Genomic DNA, 25,059 nt, shown 5'->3' with positions numbered 1-25,059 from the left:
AGTTTCTCTGAGCTCTGCTCAGTTTGACCATTTTTTTCCCTCAATATAGAGGCTAAATAATCAGGAAAGAGCGCCCTAACCTGCAACTGGCATGATCTAACTACTCCGTGTCGCAATAAACAAAGAAAGGACTTTTCAGACCTTGTGAGAAGAAAAGACTTCACTCTGAAGAGCAACATAAGGAGTGTACTTATTGTCTCTAACCTTCACGCAAGGTAAAGGATTCTAAAATTGGCTTTTTTTTCTAAGAGTGGGAATTATTCAAGAATGTGAATCTATTAAAGATCCAATACTGGAGAAATGTCACTTACCGGAAACACGAGGCGAGCTTCATAAACAAAAGAACCTCTCAATCCATATGCATTATCCTACGATTCTTTGACAACTGGGAAAACATGTCTCCAAATATGAAGAATGTCTGTTTTCCCCCCCTCCATATGAAACAAAATCTCACCAGAATATCATGCTGGACATAAAATACACAGAGAAGCCTTGCTGTTACAATCATTTTTATTTTCTCTCTTGTAAAAATGAAGTCAAACTGGTCTGTAAGCACATCGTTCATGTAAAAAATGCACTTCCCTGTACGGTAGCACAGAGCCATCACAATCCATGTGTGCATCACAGTGCCAGTTGATTCCTTAATTTTTAATGTCAATCCAGTGAAGAAAGTAGGAAGGCCATTCCGATAGTTCCATGCTGCGGGATGGGGTCAGCTATGAATATAATGAAAATCTTCAAGACGAGGAATTTGTGTTCTATCCAAATTTACTTTTTTTCCAATCATGGGTTGTTTCTTAGTTTTCATGAACATAATAATTGACTAGGAGACTCATCTCCTTCATGTAGTTGGAATTGTGTAAGGGGTGCAACTAGTATAGTGTGAACACCAAATATCTTTTTTTTTAACTATGCATGTTAGCATGAAGAACAAGAACTTAATTCTCATACAATCACAATCTGGCCTTCATAAATATAAAGGGGATCCCTCTTCCCACACTGCCATACTCAACTGGGAGCTTTATTTGGAGGTTAAGCTAAGTCAAAACAAAAATGTATGGAAATTGTACACAGAAGTTTATTGTCTCTTTAAACATATGTACAAGTGGCCCTGTATCTAGCTGTAGCTAGACGCCGAGTTGCGAGTGGCTGCTGTTATCGACCGGGAGGAATATAATCTTGGAATGGAATAAGAAGATATTTGAACTACATTTAAATAGAAAGTGCCCGTTTTTCTCTTTGGAGGTTTTCAAATATAGAAAAGGTCCTGAAACTTTATATTTAGAAGCCACAAGCGACTTGTTAAGAGGGAACTTAACATTATTAAAAATGTATTTAGTATCCTCTGATTGATTTGCGGAAGCAGTGCAAGTGCATTAAACAGACTATTAACCGGGCAATGAGTGGTCTTGACTGAAATTAGAAACAACTACATGGTTTATATAAAAATTTTGATTGTTTTATATTAAATAAAATATTTCATCATTTGTGTATTTGTTTGAATGCTTTGTTGTATATTTTGTATATTGTTTTGCAGTTTAAATTATTTTTACTGCTTAGACTGGGGTTCCCGGCTTCCAGCAATGACTCTGTGGGGTCCCTGGATTCCAATAATAAATCATTGGGGGTCACTGGGTTCCAGTAATGTTATATCACATGGATTTTTTTAAGCGCACAAATACCCTGAGGTGTCTTAGATCTAGAGCTGAGAGCGGATAGACCATGAGTCCAGCGGCTTAGTTCTGAACAATCCAGGTTTTAGGGCCCCTCCTAAAGGAGGACACGAACTGCGAGGATATGAAATGCGGTGGAAGAGAGTTCCAAAGTTTTGCTGTTCCATAAATCAAACTGCGCCTCCCCCCTCCCTCCCCCATTAGGTTTTTTGAAATCTATGAACTTTCAGATAATTCGCCTTGGAGGTCCGAAGCAGTCTGTTAGGATGGTTCCATTTGAAGAGAATTTTTAGAAAATCAGGTCCTGTATTGTTTACAGCTTTATTGGCCAGACACAAGGCCTTGAACTTGATACGGCTTGCCACTGCATGCCAGGGCAGTTTCAAAAGTTCTTTGGAAAACAACTGATATTTAGGCAGATCCAGTAAGACCCTTGCGGCTGCATTTTGTATCATCTGCAGCTTTTATAGATGTTGACCTTGCATATATAGGTACAAGCCATTGCAGTAATCTAATTTCGATAACACCAGTGCCGTAACCACTGTTCTTCTGGAGCTGTCTGGTAAGTAGGGGAGAATTTTCTTTATTATCCTCATTATGATAAATGATCTTGACCAAGAACAACCTACGTTAGACTATCAACAGATGCAGGAGCAGGCATGGCTTCAATTTTTCGTGGTAGTGGTTTAGCTGCTCCGAAGAAGGATAAGGCCCCAAGAAAGATCACAGAGAAAGGAGATATTTGTACCTTCCTATCTTGGAACGTAGCGGGACTATCTAATAAGATTAAGGATCCAGCATTCCTACCATTTATAGAAAGCTTTTCAATCATTTGCCTACAGGAGTGTTGGGAGCGGGAAGAGGTTCACATCAATGGTTTTCGCACCTTTCACTCACCAGCCAAACTCTCATTGAGGGGCAGAAACTCGGGGGGGGGGGGGTCTTTGCACCTACATATCAAATACTGCAAATGTTAGGATCATAAAACATCACACAGGATCGGACTACTACCAGTTATTGTTACTTACAATGGGAGGAAATCTAGCTGTTAAGTTGATCAACTTCTATAATAATATTCCAAAGGCAGAATTAAACAACGTCTTTGAAGAGCTTTCGCAAAGCCTGCAAAATTCAGATGAAAACAGCTTGTTAGGAAATTGTGTTGTTTGGATGGGGGATTTTAATTGCCACTTATGCCCTTATGGCCACTCAGATATCTGTGGGCTGGAAAATCACATAGGTGACCCTTGTACTCACTTTACACATTCCACCAGTGGGAATCTTTTTAATCCCTTAATATTTCAGATGGACATGGGGTTCATAAACGAATCATGTAGCCCACAGGTAGCTTTTGAACCTACCTTTAACGGGAGGGGGTGTAATTCGGTAATAGATTTTGCTTTGGCTTCAAATAGCCATTCTCACAATGTTCTTAGCTTTAAAACTGGAGAAATCGCATTAAGCGATCATTTTCCCATTCGTTTTTCTTTAAAATTTACTTCAGGAAACAGCAAGAACAATGATGTAATTGATAATTTATACAATTACTAGATATTTTTAGCAAAAAGGAATGGCTACTCTATAAAATGCCTTCTTTGAAAGCTTACTAAAAAATAAGTATAAAGATTTCATGATGTGCCTAGTAGAACCCATTGATAGTGTTTCAGTAATCTCGGCCTTCCGTAACATTTCAGAAGAAATCTGCAAAGTCCTCTCAGGAACCTTGAGGAAAAGTTCAAGAATCAAGCCGAAGGGCTGGTTCGATTCAGCGTGTAGTAAAGCACACGCAGTGTTAAAGATGACACTTAAAAGAAAACCAAAAAACGTTTCTGAGATAAGAGAGGCCAGAGCTAATTATTATATTAAAATTAAAAATCGTAAAAAGGAACTGAAATAGGAAGCATGGCGAGTTTTACGCCAGGCCTGCATCCAGAAAGATAATATTGGATTCTGGAAGGCGGTGAACGCCCCTTTTTTTGCGGATAGAAAAACCGACTCCATAGAGATGGCTATAGATAAAGACACTTGGATAAACCACTTTACTGAATTATACAAAAAAGATGATCTAGTACGAAGCAGCTATTCTGATATACCTGAGACAGAGGAATGCAACCCACAGGGATTCTTCCCTATAGATATTATGTTCGCACTATCTGAATTTGAAGTAGCAATCGCAGAAAGCGCAGCAGGTAAAGCCCCAGGGCCAGATGGGTTCCCTGTAGATGTTTTTAAGTTTAACACTGAACTATGGGCACCCCTCTTGACCAACGTCTTAAATAGTAGCAATAAAACAGGGTTTCTTCATACGTGGCAAGAGGCTATTGTGGTCCCACTGCACTTAATCTCATCAGATCTGTATCATTTGGTCCTAAAGTGATTGTGGGCTCCAATCCCATCTCTAATAAGGGTACGATCTTTGTCTCAATGATCTAGAGACATCTGACCCTTGAAGGATGACCAAATGATAATATTGATCATACAATCTTTTGATGGGAATCCTGAATGTGTTTCCTCCACAATCACTGTTGGTTTACTTTTGTGATTTCTCCGGCCCTGAGTCAGAACTAGTCAGTCTAGACAAGCCCTGGTTGTACTAATTTAGACATCCAGTTTTTGACGTAGAGGTTCTCAAATATCCTCTTTTTCAGACCCCTAGGTTTTTTGTGTTGTTAGTAAGGGTGAATGTACATCTAACTTCCCCATAAAAAAGGGAGTCCGCCAGGGCTGCATACTTGCGCCTTTTTTATTCAATCTCCATATAAACAGCGTGGCTACCCATCTCGCGTAAAACCAACAGGATTACCCCCAAATTAGAGGATGCCCAGCCCCAATTTCACTTTACGCAGATGATGCGGTAATCATGGCCAGGACACAAGTAGGCCTCCAGAGATCGCTTACCACTTTTTCAGATTATATGGGCGCCAGAGGTTTAAAAATGAACATTGCCAAATCTTTTAGTATGTGTTGTACAACAAAGACTAATGTCCAGTGCAATACTTTTTTTAGCAAAATCAAAGATGGAACTAACAAACACTTTTTCTTATTTAGGAATCATTTTTAACAAGAAGGGAACTTGGTCGTCTGCTGCCAATACGAGGAAACTAGCTTTTTCTCGCGCTATTGGAGCAGTACGAAATTTTGCAAATAAATTGGGGGGCTGTCCAGTACATATATTGGTGAACATTTATAAATCGAAATGTATTTCCACAGTCACCTATGGAGCCGGACTATGGGGGATTGCAGACATCCGTGATATTCAATCATGTGAAAATGCTTTCCTCCGGTTCTTATTAGCTGTCCCTAAATCAACCTCTACTTATGCATGCCATAAGGAGTTAGGTCTGGATTACATCTCGGACCTTATTAAAGTGAGCCCCGTATTGCTTTGGCACAAGGTATGGACCACTGAAGAAACTGGGCTCAATAGGGAAATAATCCAGGACTGTTTAACGCACCAGAGAGCCCATAATATTGACTGGTTCATTTACGTCAAGGACTTCCTAAAAGAGATTGGACACCCTGAATACTTTGATTCCCCTAATTCTCTAACATTAATCTCAAGGAAAGAGCTGAAAGAAATTTGCATTGTCTTGTTAGAGAATAAACGTTGGCAGTTAGAGGGAAAGAAGGAGACTGTTATGAAGAATCAATTAATGTTGCAGGGACAGGGAATTCAGCAATATTTAATTTTTACCCAGAGTAGTTACACCAGGATGTTATTAACGCGCTTTAGGGGGGAAGCTTTTTTAGACTAATTACATTCCCCGAAACTAATACCTGGTCAAAAAATCTGGCTCTGTGCCCTTGCGATGAAACATCACAACAGTCTACGATACATTGTACTCTATTTTGTAAATTCTATTCGCTTCCTAGGAGAAAATATTTAATCCTGTTGCTGAAAAAATGGGGCCTGAGACAATGTAGACCTGCATTACTGAAACTCCAAATGTTAGAGGATGAATTGTCAATGTACTTGGTTTCAATGTTTTTAAAAAGTGCGATAAGATACAGACTTACAATGAATTGAACTTTTAAAAGAACTGTATCTTTAGTTGGTACCGCTTGTTCTTAATTGAATTTTATTGTTGATCAAATTGCACTGTATTTTATTGTATACTTACTTGTGCTTTTATGATTTTTTATAACTGAAATCGAATAAAGCTATCTTTGACTTGACTTGATAAATGAGGAAGACACCGTGGTGTTTATTTGGTTCACATAGGTTAGTTTATTGTCTAATATAATTCCCAATTTTTTTACCTTGATCACTGGTTTGGGAATTTCCCTAGTTCAAATGGCCATCAAGTTGGCATCCCAAGTTGGCGAAAGACTACCAAAAAATAATTATCTCCGTTTTCTCTGAGTTGAGCTTTAAACAATGTTAACTCATCCAAGAACTTATTTCCTGCATGCACTATTGAAAGCAGGATCAGATAGAACGTTCCTTTTTTAAGGCCCCGGCCTCAATTTGTGTGTCGTTTGCATAAGATGTCAAGCTTAATCGTTGAATCAAAGGTGCCAATTCCGACACATAGATATTAAATAATGTCAGGCTAAGGGAGGTACCCTGTGGAACACCACACAGCAGCACATAAGGCGTTGATTGAGAATGATCCAATGCAGAGAGAGTGCCGTATCCTTGATGCCCAAGGTCTTAAGACGCCGCTTCAAGAAGCTATAGTCTACTGTAATGAATGCTGCTGACAAATCGGAGTATTAGGGCAGCCGACCCGCCTCTATCCATCACTGCCCTAATCTCCTCAGTGGCTTTGATTAATGCGGTCTCAGTACTGTGTTCTGAACAGAACCCAAATTGAGAAGGGTCCAGTAAATTGTTGTCCTGAATGAATTGGGCAAGTTGTTAATTCATCAGTTTTTCGCCTAGTTTAGCAGGCAAAGGCAGACGAGAAATGGGGCGATAGTTGCTGGGGTTAGAGGCATCCAGATGTTTTTTTTAATAATGGTAGAATGAAGACATCTTTCCATAATGTAGGAACAATTCCAACCTTAAACATGGCCTTAAAGATGCCCGTAAGTGTAGTAACTACTACCCTGGCTATGTTTTTTAGAGCAGCAGGGTGACAAGAATCCAATGGAGATCTTGATTTTGCTGCTAGCATTAGTTTATCTACCTGTTCAAGGGTAAAAATATGAGAACACATTATGTCCCATGCTGTAAGCGAGCCTTTCCTCACTCTGGTCATTGGAGGTTTAATTGTATGGGTGACTGAGTCTGTGTATGGATGTGTTGGTGAGTGAATGGATGTGTCATTGGTATATGGGTGAGTAAATGCATATGTGAAAGGTAGTATAGGTGAGTGCTGGTGTATAAGAGTGAGTGTATGGGTGACTGTGAGAGTGGGCGTATGAGTAAGTGTGCTTGTGTCAGTGACTGTATAGGTGAGTATGTGTTAGTATCTTTATGAATAAATGAGTGGGTCTGTGTATAACTGCATAGGTCAGTACACAGCTGTGTGATTGACTCTATAGATGTGTGAGTAGCTCAGAGTTACTGACTGGGTGGCTGTATGAGTGGCTATATTAGTGAGTGTGTTGATGTATGAGTGGCTGTATAGGTAACTGAGCGGATGTGGGAATCAGTGAGTGGCTGTGTAAGAACTGGTATGAGTATGTCAATGGTTTAGAGAATTTTAGTGTGGAAGTTGGAGTGAGTGTATGAAAGGTTATATTGGGGTGTGAGTGGGTGCGTCGGAGATTCTGTGGATGATGGCTTTACTGATGTTATCAGTGATGTCAGTTGAGATGTCATCAATGATGTCACAGACCATGTCATGAGTGAAGTAATATGTGAGGTCATAAGCAGTGCATTGCGGGGGCGCAAGTAAAAGTTAGCTCTGCTAACTATAACTGCTGAATTTCTCTGGTTTTGTACGAGAAATGTCAGCCTAACTATAACGTCCCTGTAACCTTTGGTTCGAGGCATGTGGGCTGCTGAATTCATATCTTGTGCATAGATCGCCGCCTAGTGTTGGGTCCGGATGATTGCACATTGTTGTCCTGGAAGAGTCTTTGAAGAATCACGAGATAGATGGCTCCTCCCCCGGACTACAGTGCGCATGGGCATCCTCTCCATCCTCAGATTGTTTTTTTCCACCATTGGGTTCGGATGTACTTTTCTTTACTCAAGTTCGGAAACTTTTCTACAAGGCCAAAAGGCCTTCGGGGTCGTCCTACTAATGTTAGACATGCTTGTTAGAAACTATCACCCATTGTGTTGCTCTTTGAGACAGGAGAAACACAGTATAACATTTAAAAACTGATTAGCTTCTTCTGAAAGCAAATGAAATCAGGGTGCCACAGATCACTTTGAAGAATATCATTTACTTCGAGGGAAAGGAATGATTGAACGTTATGGAAGAATAACCCCATTTGTGATCAAGCTGGTAAACTGAAGTGTGTTCTTTTGATTGAACTTTGATAGCCAGTGTCTATAGTGGACACACATTCCTAGTTTTCTAATGTGAACTACAACTGATAGAGACAGTTTGGAAAATATCAGCAGGTGCAAAGAGGACAGGGAGCATTTTCAAGTTCTTACGCTAACTAAAGCGACTTTGTTGACACTGGTCGTTTCCTGTAGCTCTTTAGAACATACATTGTAGAAGGATGGACCTTTGTGGTTTTGGTACTGCAACCTTTCCTTTGGAGAGCTGGAAGCAGCAGCATGTGGATGCAGGATGCATTCAGGTTCACTATGACACAACACCCTCATGTAACAGGAAAGTGGTACACTCTCATTCCTCTTGTACAAATTCGGTCACCGTAATAGAGTTTCAGTTGTTACTGGGGTTGTGGCTTGTACAGAGGTTGAAAAATGCAGCGGGACACCCTCCGCAATGGGGTATTACTGTGGTCATGGCTAAACCCAAGTTGACGTTGCTAAGGAACCTTTTAGCATCGGTTTGCTTTCTTTCAAGGCACTATCACTGATTTTCCAAAAGGTATTATTTTTACAGGCCAGATCTCATGCTGTACTTTAGGCTTAAAGCTATGTATAGGCCTAAATAAACAAAAACAGGAGTGGTTAAGTGCTTTGACATACAGTTGCGATATAGTGAGGGCACACTGATTCTCCAGTATATGTCTTTCATAGATTCACATGCTTGAATATTCCCCGTCGTCGAAGTGGGAGTCCCACGGTAAATAAAATAGCAATAAATGCTAAATATATATATATATATACATAAACATAATACCAGAAAAGAAAGGAAATACACTGAAATCCTCTAAAAACCATTCCTACATAGGAATGCAAGGCAAAGAGAAACAACCATTTGTAACACATTAGTGTCATTATGTTAGTCCAAACTGCAGCCAATCAGGCGCCAGCACCCTCTAGAACCTTCTCCTCAGAAGCTCAAGCCCTCAGATTTTCTACCGCACGTCGTGTGAAGGGAGTCTCCCTGAGCTCTGCTCAGTTTTCTTCTCTAAATCTCTACTTCCAGCAATTTCTTCAGCATGTCAAGTAAGAAGTCTTTATTTAGACCCTGCTCTTCTTGTGGGAAGCTGCGCCTTTTTCAGAAGGACCCCCACCAGAAGTGTATTTATTGTTTATATCCTGATCATGTGGCTGCCAACTGCAAGTACTGTAGAACTTTTTCTACTAAAACTTTGAAGGACAGGGAAGGCCGTCTTCTCCTTTGGCTGCAGCGTCTTAAGGACAAGGACTCTGTGGTGTCCGACGCAGAAAGTTTACATTCTGGTTTCTCTTCAGCAGCCTCAAAACGTGGTAGTGTTCATGAGGTTCCTTCACCTTTCCTCAAGAAACCTAAATTGGCTTTGCCTGTGGCTCCTGTGATGTCTTCTGCCACTCCTACCACCTCTACGCCCACGAGACCTGGCTCTCAGGCGTCTGTGGCTACCTCTCGAGATGTTTTCACACATCTTCAAGTTCCACCGTCGACGGAAGCGTCGACGAGCACTCCGACGACGAGAGCGGCATTGCCTGCATTTTCGACGACTACGCTGACTACCACATTAGCATTTTCATCGTCGACGGCGGTTTCGTCGACAGCCTCGACGTCGACGAGGGTTTCATCGTCGTCTACACCTGTCCCGTCGACGATTCCCATCTCGTCGACGAAGAAAAGTGAGTCCTCGTCGACGAAAGGCCCGAAGACATCGTCGCCGTCGACTAAAGCCTCGTCGACGAAGCCACCGTCGACCAAGGTTCCGTCGACGAAGAAGATCTCGTCGACGAAGACAGGCCCGTCGACGAAGACTCCGTCTACGGAGTCGATACCAGCATCGACGGTCGCCCCGTCGACGACGTCCCCGTCGACGACTACAGCTCCAGTGGATCGCCCGTCGACGGTGTTACCGTCGACGACCCCGTCGACGACCACTCCGTCGACGAAGATTTCTTCAAAATTGCTATTGCCAAAATCGGCCTCGTCGACGCTACCGACGACGGCTCCGTCGACGGCGGAACCAAATTCGTTTGCGTCATTACCGTTAGTGCCATTGAAGACTGCCAAATCTTCACAACCTCGCACTACGGTACCCTGCCAACAGATCTCTCATCCGGAGCCTCAACCACCATCTCCAATGTTTGCAACTAGTACGGAGCATGACACTGATTCGGAGCAGGAAGAGGACACGTTTGGGGCAGCACGTAGTCCCTCTGAATTGATAATTAAATGTCAAGACACAGATTCTGATGATGGCGATGGCCCAGAATTTCAACAAGAAGAACAGTTCACTCAAGCTCCTGTGGCTACCATTCCTTTGGCCTTGATATCTAATCTCCAACATATGCTGGACGATTATAATCGCCGTTTTCCTGCAACACGGCAGACTACACCTGCGCTATCTCCTGCTCCTGTGGCACCACCTCCACCTGCATTGCCGTCTATCGTACCACCTACACCTTCTCAGGTTCATCGGTCTATAAGCATCCATACCACTATATTTCCACGGGATGCGGATGAGGAGGAGGCGGATGCGGAACGTGAGGAAGGTGAAGTCCCTGACAACACGGATGATGAGGCAGGCGACCAGGATATGGCCGAATGGGATGATTATCGGGCGCAGACGCCCTCTCCTCAACCTGGTACCTCGAGTGAGTCTCCACCAGTAGATATCGCCAGCTTCCATCTTTTAATGGATAAAGCGGCTCAACGTTTCAAACTCCCCCGTTCCCAACGCGAGGAGGATTGTTTTCTATACGATTTTAAGGACAAACCTTTCAAGCAGGTGCACACAATCCCTATAATTGAATTTGTATGGAAAGAGGGTATTAAACTGATGAATGCTCCGAACTCCTTACCTGCTCAAATTCCGCGCCTTGAGAAGAAGTACAAGGCCCCTACAGGTTCTCCAGCTTGCCTGATTTCTCATCCCAAACCGGATTCTGTCGTGACTCAGGCAGCACAACGTAGAGCACGTAATCCGGCGTCCCAAATCACAGCCCCTCCGGATAGAGAGGGTCGACGCTTGGATGCAATTGGCCGCAAGTTCTCGACCATGGCCTCCACATCTGTCCGAGCAGCTAATGCTTTGGCCATTTTGGGTCGTTATGACCGGCAGATGTGGTCAGACATTGCAGATTACATGGCACTCATCCCTGATGCTTCCAAGGCTGATGCACAGCAGATTCTCCGCGATGGACAAAGAGCAGCGGAAGAAATCATCGATTGTGCAGTGGATATTGCAAATACAGGTTTCCGCCTCCTGGCAAGTGCGGCTGCACTTCGACGTCAAGGTTGGCTAAAGTCCACCTCCTTCCGGCAGGAAGTCCAAGCCAGAATACTGGATATGCCATACGATGGAGAATCGTTATTCGGATCCCATATTGATGATGCCCTTGAATCCATCAAGAAGGACACCGATACGGCGAAGTCCTTAGGCACGCTACAATTTCGTAAGCAGTCCTTTCGAGGTGCGCGCGGACGCGGCACTTCTTCCAACTTTCGAGGTGGTCAGCAATACCGTTCATACAATCAGAGCGGCCAACGTTGCACGCCCAATCAACAGTCTCGCCAACAACCCGCCAAAACATTCAGAGGAAAGTCGTCCTATCGTGGCGCAAATCAGAAACGCCAATGACTTTTGCCGCTCTCAACGTGTTGGAGGACGAATCTCTCTGTTTTATTCCCAGTGGTCTTCGATCACCTCGGACCGCTGGGTTTTGGACATTGTCAAACGGGGACATACCCTGGAGTTCACAGAGATTCCTCCTTGCACCCCACCTCGTGGCCCACCTCCTCCACATCTCGAGGACCTTTACCATCAGGTCCGTCTTCTTGTGTTAAAAGGGGCAGTCGAAGTGGTCCCAAAACATCTAAGAGGGAAGGGTTTTTACTCTCGTTTTTTCCTCATACTCAAGAAGAACGGAGATTGGCGACCCATTCTGGATCTGAGGGCTCTCAACCAGTTCCTAAAGTCTCAATCATTCCGTATGCTGACGCTACTGGAGGTCCTGCGTCTTCTGTCCAGCGAGGATTTTATGACCACCATAGATCTTCAAGACGCTTACTTTCACGTCCCCATCCTCGCACAACATCGCCAGTACCTACGTTTCACAGTGGGAACCATGCATTTTCAGTTCAAAGTTCTACCCTTCGGACTGCGTTCAGCTCCTCGTGTGTTCACGAAGGTACTGGCCCCGGTGGTGGCTCACATGCGTCTACAAGGAGTTCAGATCTTTCCTTATTTAGACGATTGCCTTCTCAAGTCTCAATGCCACCATCAACTGAGTCGGGACACGCACCTTTGCCAGCAGGTGTTTCAGTCTCTGGGGTTGACCATCAATGTCGAGAAGTCACAGTTTGCACCCCTGCAGACCAGGTCCTTCCTGGGAGCGATCCTAGACACGCAGCTCTCAAAAGCATTTGTCTCTCACGAGCGGCGTCTAAAGATACTTCGTCTGGTCGCACTCATTCGGCGAAAACAGTTCATTTCTGTTCGGACGTTAAAGTCATTCTTGGGAATGGCTTCGTCATGTATCGCACTGATCCCAAATTGCAGGTTGCGCACCCGTCCTATTCAGGAAGAACTGGACTTACAGTGGCGTCAGGTCTCCGGGTCCTTCAACGACCTAGTTGCCGTCACAGCCCGCATGAAGATGAGCCTGTGTTGGTGGGCGCAGCCCGCGAATCTGAAACTAGGTGTGTCCTTCCTCGATCACGTTCCGGACCTGACGCTGACGACGGACGCGTCCCTAGAGGGGTGGGGCGCTCATCTCCAGGGCCTCTCCATCAAGGGCAAGTGGTCGCCGACGCAGCGCACATGGCATATCAACAGGCTAGAATTGATGGCGATCTTTCTAGCTCTCAAGTCCTTCCTCCCAGTTGTTCACGGGGAATCAGTGCTAATCCAAACGGACAACACCACCAGTATGCACTACGTGAACAAACAGGGCGGAACCAGGTCTCCTCTTCTGTCCCGCTTGGCCCAGTCAATCTGGGATTGGGCTCTTCGCCATCGCATCACCTTGACGGCTGTCCACCTTCCGGGGGTGTCGCACCTTCTGGCAGACTCTTTAAGCAGATCCACGTCCTCAACACACGAATGGGAACTGCACCAACCGACTCTGGATCATGTGTTCCGCCAATGGGGTCACCCAGATCTGGATCTCTTTGCAACACCGGAGAATAGGAAATGCCAGTCTTATGCAAGTTTGCATCCCCACCCAGGGTCCTGCGGGAATGCCCTTTTGATCAACTGGTGCGATCTATTCGCTTACGCTTTTCCACCGCTCCCATTAATACAGCGAGTACTGTGCAAGATGCGGAGGCAGCCGTGCCACATTCTGTTGATCGCACCTCGTTGGCCCAGACGGGCATGGTTTACGGAACTTCTTCTGATGTCCCAGTGCAAGCTCATTCCTCTACGTCCTCGTCCAGACCTCCTAACTATGGACAAGGGCCTAGTGTGTCATCCAGATCCCTCAACGCTTCAATTGTGGGCATGGAACCTGAGTACCTTGAGTTCGCGGACTTGAACATATCCCAGGAGTGCAGAGACATTCTAGCTCAAGCCAGAGCTCCGTCTACCATTAAGACTTACAAACTTAAATGGAAGCGGTTCTGTCATTGGTGCGTTTCAGCCAATATACATCCCATCCATTCCACTCCTGAACAGCTCCTTCCATTCTTTTTGAGCCTCGCTCAGTCAGGACTCTCTCATGCTACACTGAGAGTTTTCTTAGCTGCAATATCTTGTTTCCGACATGATGGCTCTTCATCCCTCTGTTCCTCACGAGTTATACGTCAATTTTTCAAAGGGCTTTTCCGCAAGTTTCCACCTGTGCGTCGCCCTCCGCCAGCTTGGCTGCTCAATGTGGTACTAGCTCAACTTATGAAGTCACCATTTGAGCCTATCCATAAGGCCGATATGAAATTCATCACCTGGAAGGTTGCACTTCTTCTGGCTTTGACCTCATCTCGTCGCGTGAGCGACCTTCACGCTTTTACTGTCAAGCCTCCTTATCTACAGTTCAAACCTAACGGAGTGGCACTGCGTACCAACCCTTCTTTCTTACCTAAAGTACCTACGGATTTTCATTTGAATGAGCCTGTGTTCCTAAAGACTTTCTTTCCGGACCCTAAATCTCCGGCGGAGCAGCGCCTACATTCGTTAGACATCATGCGATGTCTTAAATTTTATATTGCAAGAACTGCTTTTTTCCGCAAGTCCGACCAATTATTCATTGCATACGGACGACTGCGCAGAGGACATCCAGTTTCCAAGCCGACAATTGCCAGGTGGCTTTCCTCAGCCATTGCCTTCTGCCACCAACAAGCGGGCAGACCATTGCAATCTTCAGTGAGGGCTCATTCTACGAGGGCGATGTCTTCATCCACCGCCTTGTTTGCTGGTGTGCCACTTCATCAGATTTGCCGTGCAGCGACATGGTCCAGCAGGCACACCTTCACCAAACATTACTGTTTGGATGCCATCAATGAGGCGGATACCGCAGTGGGGCAGGCAGTGCTTCGCCATCTTTTTCAGTAAGGTGAGCCTCTGTTCCCTCCTCCTTATTATTTCCTGTGATTGCTCTGATGTTATATGACTGTATTATTTTTATTATAGTACTGTCTTGATATATGCTTCTTATGCTTAGCAATCTCAGTTCTAGGAGGTTACTGCTTTCTATTCTATTCAAGCATGTGAATCTATGAAAGACACCCCTAATACTGGAGAAGAACAATTGTTACTTACCTGTAAACAGGTGGTTCTCCAGTATTGGTGTCTTTCATAGATTCACATGCGACCCACCCTCCTCCCCTCAGAGGCTCTTTTCTCCTCATGCGCTCTTAGTTACTTTGTGCTACGAAAATCTGAGGGCTTGAGCTTCTGAGGAGAAGGTTCTAGAGGGTGCTGGCGCCTGATTGGCTGCAGTTTGGACTAACATAATGACACTAATGTGTTACAAATGGTTTTTTCTCTTTGCCTTGCATTCCTATGTAGGAATGGTTTTTAGAGGATTTCAGTGTATTTCCTTTCTTTTCTGGTATTATGTTTATGTATATATATATATATATATATATTTAGCATTTATTGCTATTTTATTTACCGTGGGACTCCCACTTCGACGACGGGGAATATTCAAGCATGTGAATCTATGAAAAACACCAATACTGGAGAACCACCTGTTTACAGGTAAGTAACAATTGTTCTTTTTGATCCTTTGGCATGTCCAGTTTGGCTGCTTGAGTGAGTTAATTAACGTTGGTGTGATATGGGTGTGGGAGAGGAACAATAAGTCTTGGTTCAGTTAGAATGGCAACATCACAAGGTTGAAGTTTAACCAAATTCTTCACTGTAAAGTTCAGTATCTTGCTGAAAAAAAGATAATCCTTCCGCCTAGAGCCTTCTTCAGTTTGGGGCTTTGCTACACAAGGTTCTGCCACTAGATTTTTGCCTTCTGAACCTTAGTTTGCAGAATGTTTGGGTTAATCGAGCAAAGTGACTTAGTTGGGCAGTTTTGAGGAGCTAGCCTCTGTTGGGAAGCCAGGGGGGTTTGCCAGTACGCATGGTACATAGATCCTACATTTACAGATATGGGGAGTACTTTCAGTGTGGGCCTCATGCCATCCCTATTTTTATTTTACAGAGCGAGGCTAATATTGATGCATGGTCTTTTACTCTCTCTTGAGTCGTACTGCTAGATGTTTTTTGGGAGGCCTATGTATACCAGACTTCATCTGTTCTTTTAATTTCGCTTTGTGTCCTGCATATCACAATTGATAGCACACTGTCTTATTCTTCAAGGCACTTGGTGAAATAGAAGAAAACAAGTTACTTACCTGTAACTTTGGTTCTCCAGTATTGGAAACTTTCATAGATTCCCATGCTTGTATCATTCCCCGTTGTCGGAATGGGAGTCCCCAGTATACATAAAAAAAAAGCAATAGAAACCATCACTAAAACAGAACCCAGGCCTAGGCCCATTCCTGTTTTGCATCCTATCTACCTCTTTTTGTAAAAGAGACCAAAAAAAAAATGAACCACCAATCAGAATGTACTCACCCCTTAGAACCCTCCTGAGAAAAGCTCCGAACCTCAGATTTTTCGTAGCCGTTGTGTAACCAAACCACTGAATATGGTAGAGGCTGAGCTTTCCCAGGGGAGGTGGGTGTGTCGCATGGGAATCTATGAAAATTTCCAATACTGGAGAACCAAGGTTACAGGTAAGTAACTTGTTTTCTTACTCCAGTATTGGAACTTTCATAGATTGCCATGCTTGTATCAGAGTAGCAAGCAGTTACCAGCACATTTTTTGGAACCATGACCATTATAAAACCAAGTACAAATCAATAACATATTCACTGATAACACAGTAAGATGGAAGGAAGGATGAAAGGGAAAGCTCACCATTACTGAAAAAGATTCCTCAGGACTGCTTGGCCGACCTCTGCGTCGCCGCATCCAGGCAGTAATGTCTTGTAAACGTGTGTGTACTGCTCCAGGTTCTTGCACGGCAGATCTCTTGGAGAGGAACACCCGCAAAGAGGGCTGTAGAGAAGGATATCGCCCTAGTGGAATGAGCTCGGACTCCACCTTCCAGGGGCTTGCCCGCTGCCTTATCACAATATTGGATTGCATTGGTAATCCAACGTGCGATCCCCTATTTAGATAGGGGAAAACCCTTACGAGGGTCACCGAAAGACACAAATATCTGAGAAGACTTTCTGAAGTCTTTAGTCATTTGAAGATAGAATTTTAAGCACCTCTGAACGTCCAGAGAGTGAAGTGCTTTCTCTGCAGGAGTAGCCGGTTGAGGGAAAAAAGTCTGGAGAATTACCGGTTCATTCAAATGAAAGTCCGAAGGAACCTTCGGTATGAATTTTGGGTTAGTCCTTAAAATCACTGTTCCTTTCTTGAACTGGAGAAAAGGTTCCTGAATGGTGAGAGCCTGCAATTCACCCACACGCCTAGCTGAAATCAAAGCCAAAAGCAGCGCTACCTTCCAGGAGAGAAATTTCAGCTCTGCCTTGTGAATAGGTTCAAAAGGAGGCTTCATAAGCTGGACCAGAACCAAGTTCAGATGCCACAGGGGAGGAGGCGGCTTGACCGGAGGGAAGACTCTGAAAAGTTCTTTGAGAAACTGTTTAATAATCCTTGCTGACCAGAGTGAGGGGACTGTAGATGTGCGTCTGAAGCGAGAAATCTCCGCCATGTGAATCTTGATAGAAGAGTGAGCCAGACCCCGCCTTTGCTAATGACAGAATGTACAGAAGAACTTCAAGTGGCTCCGAATTATAACGATGGAGTCCATTGCGCTGGCACCCAATGCAGAAACGCTTCCATTTTAATTTACTTGGGGCTCTTGCTTGAGAGAGTACTTCCCTACATTCTGCTGAGAGCTTCAGCCCAGGAAATTCTCGCTGCTCAGGAGCCATCCAGAGAGCTGAAGAGACTGAGGATCCGGATGCAAGACTTGGCCCTGGGACATCGTCAGCAGCAAAGGAATTGGCTGCACATGAAGAGGAAGGTCCAGAGAGAGAAGGTGAAGTTCTGTGAACCAAAACTGTCTGGGTCCCGCTGGAGCTATCCAAATCATCCTGCACGGTTCTGCTTTGAGATTTCTGAGAATCCTGGGGATCAGAGGAATGGGGGAAAAAGCGTAAACAAATGCGCCTGACCAGGTCATCGAAAGCGATCCCGGATGGTGAACCCTGCTTGCATAGAACCGGCATTTCTTGTTCTGTGAAGTGGCGAAGAGATCTATTTTGGGTGTGCCCCACCTGTGAAACCCTTCCTTTAGAGTAAAGTTGTCCAGTTCCCACTCGTGGCTGACAGACTTCAGTCTGCTGAGCTTGTCCGCTGCTTTTTTTAGGACACCTGGAAGATGTTCCGCTCGGAGCGATACCTCCTTGTTGAATTGCCCATTCCCAGATTGATTGGGCTTCTTGCGACAACAGACGAGATCTGGTGCCTCCCTCCTTGTTTATGTAATGCATGGTCGTCGTGTTGTCCGTACGTATAAGGAATGTAGACTGTTGTATTCTTAGAAGAAAGGCTTGTAACGCTAGGCGAATTGCCCTGAGTTCTAGCAGATCGATATGCAATAGCTGATGCCTCCATCTGCCGCTTACATGAAGGGTCTGTAACACCGCTCCCCAGTCTTCGAGAGAGGTGTCTGTAGTTATATTGTGAGGAACTGGGGATAGTCTGAAATACAGCCCTTGAGAAATGTTTTCTTGGGTCATCCACCAAGATGCAGCGTCTCTCATGGTATCTGTAACTGAGATCTTGTCGTCGAAGGATCCGTCAACTTGGCGCAAATTCAACTCTTCCTGAAGTGGGCGCATTCTTAGTCTGCAATGCGGAATCAGGCGTATGCATGAGGAGATGGAACCCAGCAGGGACTTGTAGAGGCGAACTGAAAGTGATCTTCTTTTTAACAATAGGGAAGCCATTGACATTAGCTTCCCGTCTCTCTATGGACGGGAATGCCTTGTTTACCGAAGTGTCCAGAATGGCCCCTAGAAATCTGGCTGTCCTTGACAGAAGAAGAGAAGACTTCTGCTCCTTGAGCGTTAGGCTGAGACTGGCAAACAGACGTGTACATATTATGACTTATTCTTCTGCTGCCTGCTTGGTAGGAGCTTTTATCAACCAGTCGTCCAGGTAAGGGAAGACCTGAAGCTTCTGTCTTCGTAGAAAGGCTGCTACCGGAGCTAACACCTTCGTGAAGATCCGTGGAGCTGAATGCAGACCAAAGGGTTGAGCCTTAAATTGAAAATGGCTCTTGGCTACTGTAAAGCTAAGATGCCTCCTGTGAGCTGGGTACGTGAAAATAAGCCAGAATGGCCATGAAATCCCTTGAGATGAGAAGACGAAGGATGTCCTGTAGAGAAACCATCCAAAAAGATTGTTTGAGATAGGTGTTGAGCTCCCTCAGATCTAGTATAGGGCGCGACTTTTCGAACGTCTTCCGGATTAGGAAGAACGGGGAGTAAAATCCCTTTCCCCTTTGAGAGATAGGGACCGGTTCTGTAGCTCCCTTGACGAGCATTTGATGGACCTCTAATCGTAGCAGACGGAGATGTTTCGATACCATGGCGTGAGGGGGCTTGGATGGTGGTGGATGGACAAACTCCAGGGTATGGCCATAAAGAATTATGTTCAATACCTACCGGTACGATGTTATTTGTTGCCAGTTCTGGAGGAAATGTGAAACTCTGCTTCCCACTGATGACCCAGGAGGAGAGGGGGCAGTAGTCCGAGCCAGCAAGCCGATATTGGCGCTTAGTGTTGTCTCTGCCCTTGCGACCTTGTCTTCCTCTGTTGTTCGACCGAGAGAAAGACGAAGAAGATTGGTTCCGCCGTTGACTGTAGGTAGGCCAGTATGATTGCGATTGGGAACCATATGAGGAGTAACACTGTTGTTGATCACTTCCTCTATATGTCGAGTTACCTCTTCCTCGGAATGGGAACTTGCGGTACTGCAGAGTCCCTAAGGATTTTGCTGTTTCCGTATCATTTTTGATATCTTGAAGCACATCGTCAATATGTTTTCCAAACAGCGCTTCTCCATCAAAAGCCATATCCAAGATCTTGTTCTGGACTTCTTGTCGGAACCAAGTAGCCTGTAACCAGTCCTGTTGCCGCAGAGCTGCTGCTCCAGCTAAGGATCAAAAAGCCGTTGTTGCAATATCCATTGCACAATCAATGATTTCTGCTGTTATTTCTCCCTCCTGAAGAATCCTTTTAGCCTTCTTTTTTCCTTCCTCTGGCAGCTGATCTAGAAAGGGGGAAAGGTCACCACACATCTGGCAATCATATCGTCCAAGAATAGCCAAAGAATTAGCAGCTCTGACTAGCAGACTGGACATGGACGAAAATCTCTTGCCTACATTATCCAGACGCCTGCCCTCCTTATCTGGAGGAGTGGTAACAGGAGCCGAAGGATTCCTAGATTTCCTTTGTGCAGCTTGCGAGATTAAGGAGTCCGGCTTAGGTTGGCTGGGTAAACAGACCGGGCTTCCCTCCGGGGCCTTATATTTTTTCTCCAGACGAGGTAGAACTGGAATAACTGTGGCTGGATTCTGCATAACATTTAAGCCTTTGTCCCAAACATGGTCCACAATCTGAATTGACCTGACCTACTTCTTATAAGGCTCTTTAAAGTCATAAAGGAAGCACTCCGATTCCACCTTAGTCATGGGCAGTGCAAACCGTTTGGCTGCTCTTTCCATTAAATTATGGAAACCCCCTATATCTACAGGGGGTGAATCAATTGGTGCCAGAGCAGGGGAAGCTGGATCTGGAATAACATAGTCATCCCACTCTGCATCTGGAATTGTGACATTTCCTTGGTCGTCATCAGAGGTGTTATCTTGGACGGCAGGCGCAACAGGTGGAACATCCTGCGCCTCCACCATTGGTTGAGGTTGTGGTACTTGTGTGGTCACAGGACGAGCCGGAGGAATAGTATTACTTGGTACAACTACTGATACAGGAGGCTGTGTCGCAAATCTTCTTCTGTAATCCACTAGCATGGCTTGTAAGTCCGATAGTAACGACGATGTTGTTGGCGTCGCCACACTCGTCGTCATCGTAGTCGACACCATCGTAGACTATACATATCCCGCCGGCGTTGACATTGTTGACACTGAGCCCTGTGCCAGAACCGGCAACGAGGAATCCACCGTCGACGGGGTGAGAAATGAAGGTGACTTTACCCTTTGGAGTTTTCGTCGACAGAATCGTAGACGGCGTCGTCGACGAGAGTCTTCTTTGATGACTTTACCTCAGAAGTCAAAGATGATGGCTTTCTGAAGGTTTTTGTAGATGCAGGAGGTGATGTTAGAGGAACAGAACTGGAGTTCCTCTGAAGACTCATTTCTTTTGGTAGTCCTTCCCTCTCCTTTACACCTTGGTGAGGAGATTCGATAGGACTAAGCCCTTTAGATCTATCAGAGTTCTTTATTCAAGGCCTTACCAGGGCGATTCTCAGAAGGTGAAGGAGAAGTCCTTCCCCTTTTCACAGACCTTCTGGAAGAGGTCGCAGAAGATGATTCATCACTGTCACTAAACACGGTCTCCTTCCTTGATTTCAGCTTCTGGAGCCAGGTCAAAAAACGCCCTTCACAATCCAGTAAAGCAGGGTTCCCCAAACCGGTCCTGGAGGGCCGGATCCATGCCAGATTTTTGGGATATCCCCATTTAGATATATGTAGTTATTTTTAAAATCTGGCATGGATCCGGCCCTCCAGGACCGGTTTGAAGAACCCTGCCGTAAAGTCTTGGTTGAAAAAGTGCGTCAAATCTTAGTCTGCAGCCTTGTGGTCTGGGTACAGACCGTAAATGCAGTCCTTGTGCTTATCTTCAATATACAACCTCTTCTTAGAACAGGTAGCACAAGCTTTAAAGAGGGCCTTCTTCTCTTTAACTGACACCCTGAAGGAATTGAAGAATAAACTGTAGAAATAGCTGTAGAACCAAGTTTTAGGAAAAAAACCGAGCAGAGCTCAATGGAGACTTCCCTAGCACAACATGAGGTAGAAAGATTTGAGGTTCTGAGCTTCTCTCAGGAGGGTTCTAAGGGGTGAGTCCATTCTGATTGGTTGTTCATTTTTGTTGGGTCTCTTTTACAAAAAGAGGTAGATAGGATGCAAAACAGGAATGGGCCAAGGCCTGGGTTCTGTTTTAGTGATGGTTTCTACTGCTTTTTTTTATGTATACCGGGGACTCCCATTCTGAGGACGGGGAATGATACAAGCATGGGAATCTATGAAAGTTCCAATACTGGAATAACCCAATTTAATACATTTATATTGTAATAAATGAAATACACTATATACCTCAATAGATTTATTTGTTAGAAAGCAAGATCTTGAGCTGGCAAAGCATTGCTTTTTCGCAGCTAGCAAGAACAATGGAACGTATTTTGGTGATGCATCCTTCTACGCAGTAACATGAGTAGAATAACACAGTACTATTTGTGATTGGAAACTATGCATCCCTCGCACAGTGGAGTTAATTGAGTCCATTAACTTAACAAACCACCCACCCTTGTCAGTCAATAGGAATGCAGGCACCAGTTTCTTGTCACAGCTTCTCATTCCACTTTCATATGAAGGAGGAAGCATGGAATCCATTACACTGATCCGACCATGCATTTCCAGTTAGTATGATTATTAGAATCTATTGTCCTGATAAGTGAATGACTGTTGGTTTTTCAAAACCCCTGTGCAGGCTACACCATGAACAGCCGCATAGTGTGGGAACATACAAGAGGCCGATACAGCTGCACGCAGTGCCCATTTTCCACAGCCATGAGAGACGAGATGACCAGGCACGTGAAAGACCACAAGAACCAACCAAGCAGACTGCAGAGTGAGCTGGGTGCGTTCCATTGAATTCTCTAAGGGTGGAAAAAATGTGTTCCCTCCTCAAAATCTACCTCGTCATCCACTACTCAATGCATATTTGACCTGATAATCTAAACTAGTTGAAGCAGCACTGGATACAAATAAGGTTTTCTAAAAAGTAATAGTTATCCATCCTAGAGACAGAATGCCATGAAAGTGATGAAAAAACAGTATTTTGCTTGACCTTGTAATCGCCAGAAAATAAAAATGCTAAATATGTAATTCTCTCCAATTAAAATGTACAGGCAATCCATTAAAGTCTTATAAAAGATAAAACGGGCAAAGTAAAGCCACCTGATAGACAATAGCCTGAAAGGACACAACCTAGTGTATTCACAGGCAAGTGGGAAGAAAGTAGGGCAGTTTCGTACACTGCTGATCACCAGGCAGCACCATGTAACCTATCCATGTTGATACCACTTAGGATTGAAGCCACATGGCAGCAAAAACAAATACAGGAGGGGCCTTTTGCCACTGGAAGGTTTCTCTTCTCTGTGACCGTGTTATGGAAGGGGAAAGACCTCTGGTTGGGAGAGCTGGGGCCTGGTTTTCGACTACATATATATGTGTGTGTATGTTACTATTTGGATGGACCAGTGTCTTCTGGTATAAAAATGAACGGCATATAGATAATCTCTTATTAGATCCTGAAGCTTCTGCCTCAGGTGTTTTAGTCACAGTATTTGCATCGCGTGAACCTTGCTGAAGTAACGGAGCGCTATATCTATATATATTACACTGGATTTGAGAGATTTATTTACAAGATCAAGCACATCAAGTCGATATTACACAAATACATGTACAATATTATTCATTTTCAGAAAGTTCACTCGTCAAAAACAAATTGAAAGTACACTACAAACCTCCACTAGATATCCTGGGGTTAAACTGATAGAGGCACATGTACATATTAAGCCATTCAACCTAGAAATACAGGACACTAGTAAGCTAATGAGCTAGTAATACTAAAACAAATATCAAGAACTTATAAAATAGTCACCTTGGCATGTAGCATGGTGGGGTCAAGGGTACTAAATGGATTCTTTCTCCAGTAATCAACCATGCTTTCATTAGGTTACAAATTGTATGACTAGATCCGTTTCAAAGTAACAGACAGATTACATTATTAATCCATATTAAATGGAAAAAGTATTCTCTTATGAAAACTAAAATCCAAACGAGGCATCTATTTACTCGGCACACAGAACTATCGACTGTCATTTATAGCACATAATTCAAGATGGTATCTTGGTTTTGTGGACAAAAGCAATGATTCTACTTGCTTACAGAGTAAAAGACCACTGCAGACACATGGAGTTCGAAAATCACTCCATCTATTCTTTCACTTTCACATTTTTTTAAAATAAGCATTTTACTTGCCTGCTGCTACAGCTCTCCAGTGTTGATTTCTTTTATATTCACGTTTGCATTATTCTTCATCTGCTGGCTGAGCTTCCCATGTAAAATGCTGAGCGCTATTCTGAACCTCCCCCCAAAAGGTGTGCATACCCTGAGAGCTTCCATAGCAAATGTTTGACAGGAATGTGATCTAGACTCCGAGTGGGAGAAGAGTGGGTCATCTATAAACCGTAGCAATGTATAGATTAAGGTGCTTGAATTGGGACTTGTAAGAAGTGCCACTAAAACTTGAGAACAGAATGCTGACCCACACTGGTTCCCAAGTACATCCATCAGAACCACTCAAGCAGAGGGATGCTCTGACTACCATATCCCAGATGGAAAGTGCAGAGACTCACAAAGTTAGCTTTGGTGTGAGGAATCCTAATGTAGGCTGCAAACCTATAAACCACCCCCTGCTTGGGGATTCCTTGACCGTTGCTCCAATAATGATGGACGTTTGTGCAATTACAGCTTGATACATTTCCTGACATCAGATTGGATTTCTGCCTAAATGTATTGGTTCAAACTGATAGGGTAACTTCAGCATAGTAATTGCATGCTTTTTAAAATCACACAGTTATTGTTGGGGTCCTCATAGGTCAGCACTCACAATATTTGTAGGTGCATATGGATTAGTTACTTACCTGTAATCCTAGTTCTCTTCCAGGGGTATCCTCATCAAAGTCATAAGCATTAGAATATTCCCGCCCATGCGCGGGACCCCGGAAACACTATATTATATGTGCCCCACATATATATATATATATATATATATATATATATATATATATATATATATATATATATAAAATATGCAATAGCAGCCAAATCACATCAGAGCTGAAATATGCTGTGAAGAATTTCCACCATACATGAATAATATGCATTAGAAACATGAGAAACAACGCCAAAGATTGTTTAGAAACTGTTTTAATGCTAGACAGCAGTAGAAATTCTTATAACTCACTGAAAGCATAGAAAGCTCCCAGGCTGCATTGCAAACACACAGTCTAAAAAGACTGAAAAGCTAACCTGTAGCTGTATGTAATACAAAAAACTGACACCTTGCCTTTAAGGCACCCATGACCCCCGGTATCCCATCATGCCTCAGGGGTGACAGTTAGGTCAGTTGTTCT

General features: G+C 44.1%; 1 protein-coding gene across 2 annotated transcripts in view; it reads left to right on the top strand.

Annotated features, from left to right (window-relative positions):
- The window catches only part of ZNF414 (zinc finger protein 414), a 176,052-nt gene that overhangs the window by 135,383 nt on the left and 15,610 nt on the right, over nucleotides 1-25,059 (top strand). Inside the window, exon 6 of one of the 2 annotated variants that reach the window (XM_078670108.1) lies at nucleotides 22,347-22,496. The exons of the other annotated variant lie outside the window; for it this stretch is intronic. Within the exon in view, the coding sequence (XP_078526234.1) occupies nucleotides 22,347-22,496 (150 nt within the window). The remainder of the gene's footprint in view (nucleotides 1-22,346; nucleotides 22,497-25,059) is intronic. 2 annotated transcript variants of the gene reach the window in all.

Source organism: Lissotriton helveticus, chromosome 12 (genome assembly GCF_964261635.1).
Source record: "Lissotriton helveticus chromosome 12, aLisHel1.1, whole genome shotgun sequence".
Taxonomy (NCBI): Eukaryota; Metazoa; Chordata; class Amphibia; order Caudata; family Salamandridae; genus Lissotriton; species Lissotriton helveticus.
This window is presented reverse-complemented; position numbering and strand designations above follow the sequence as displayed.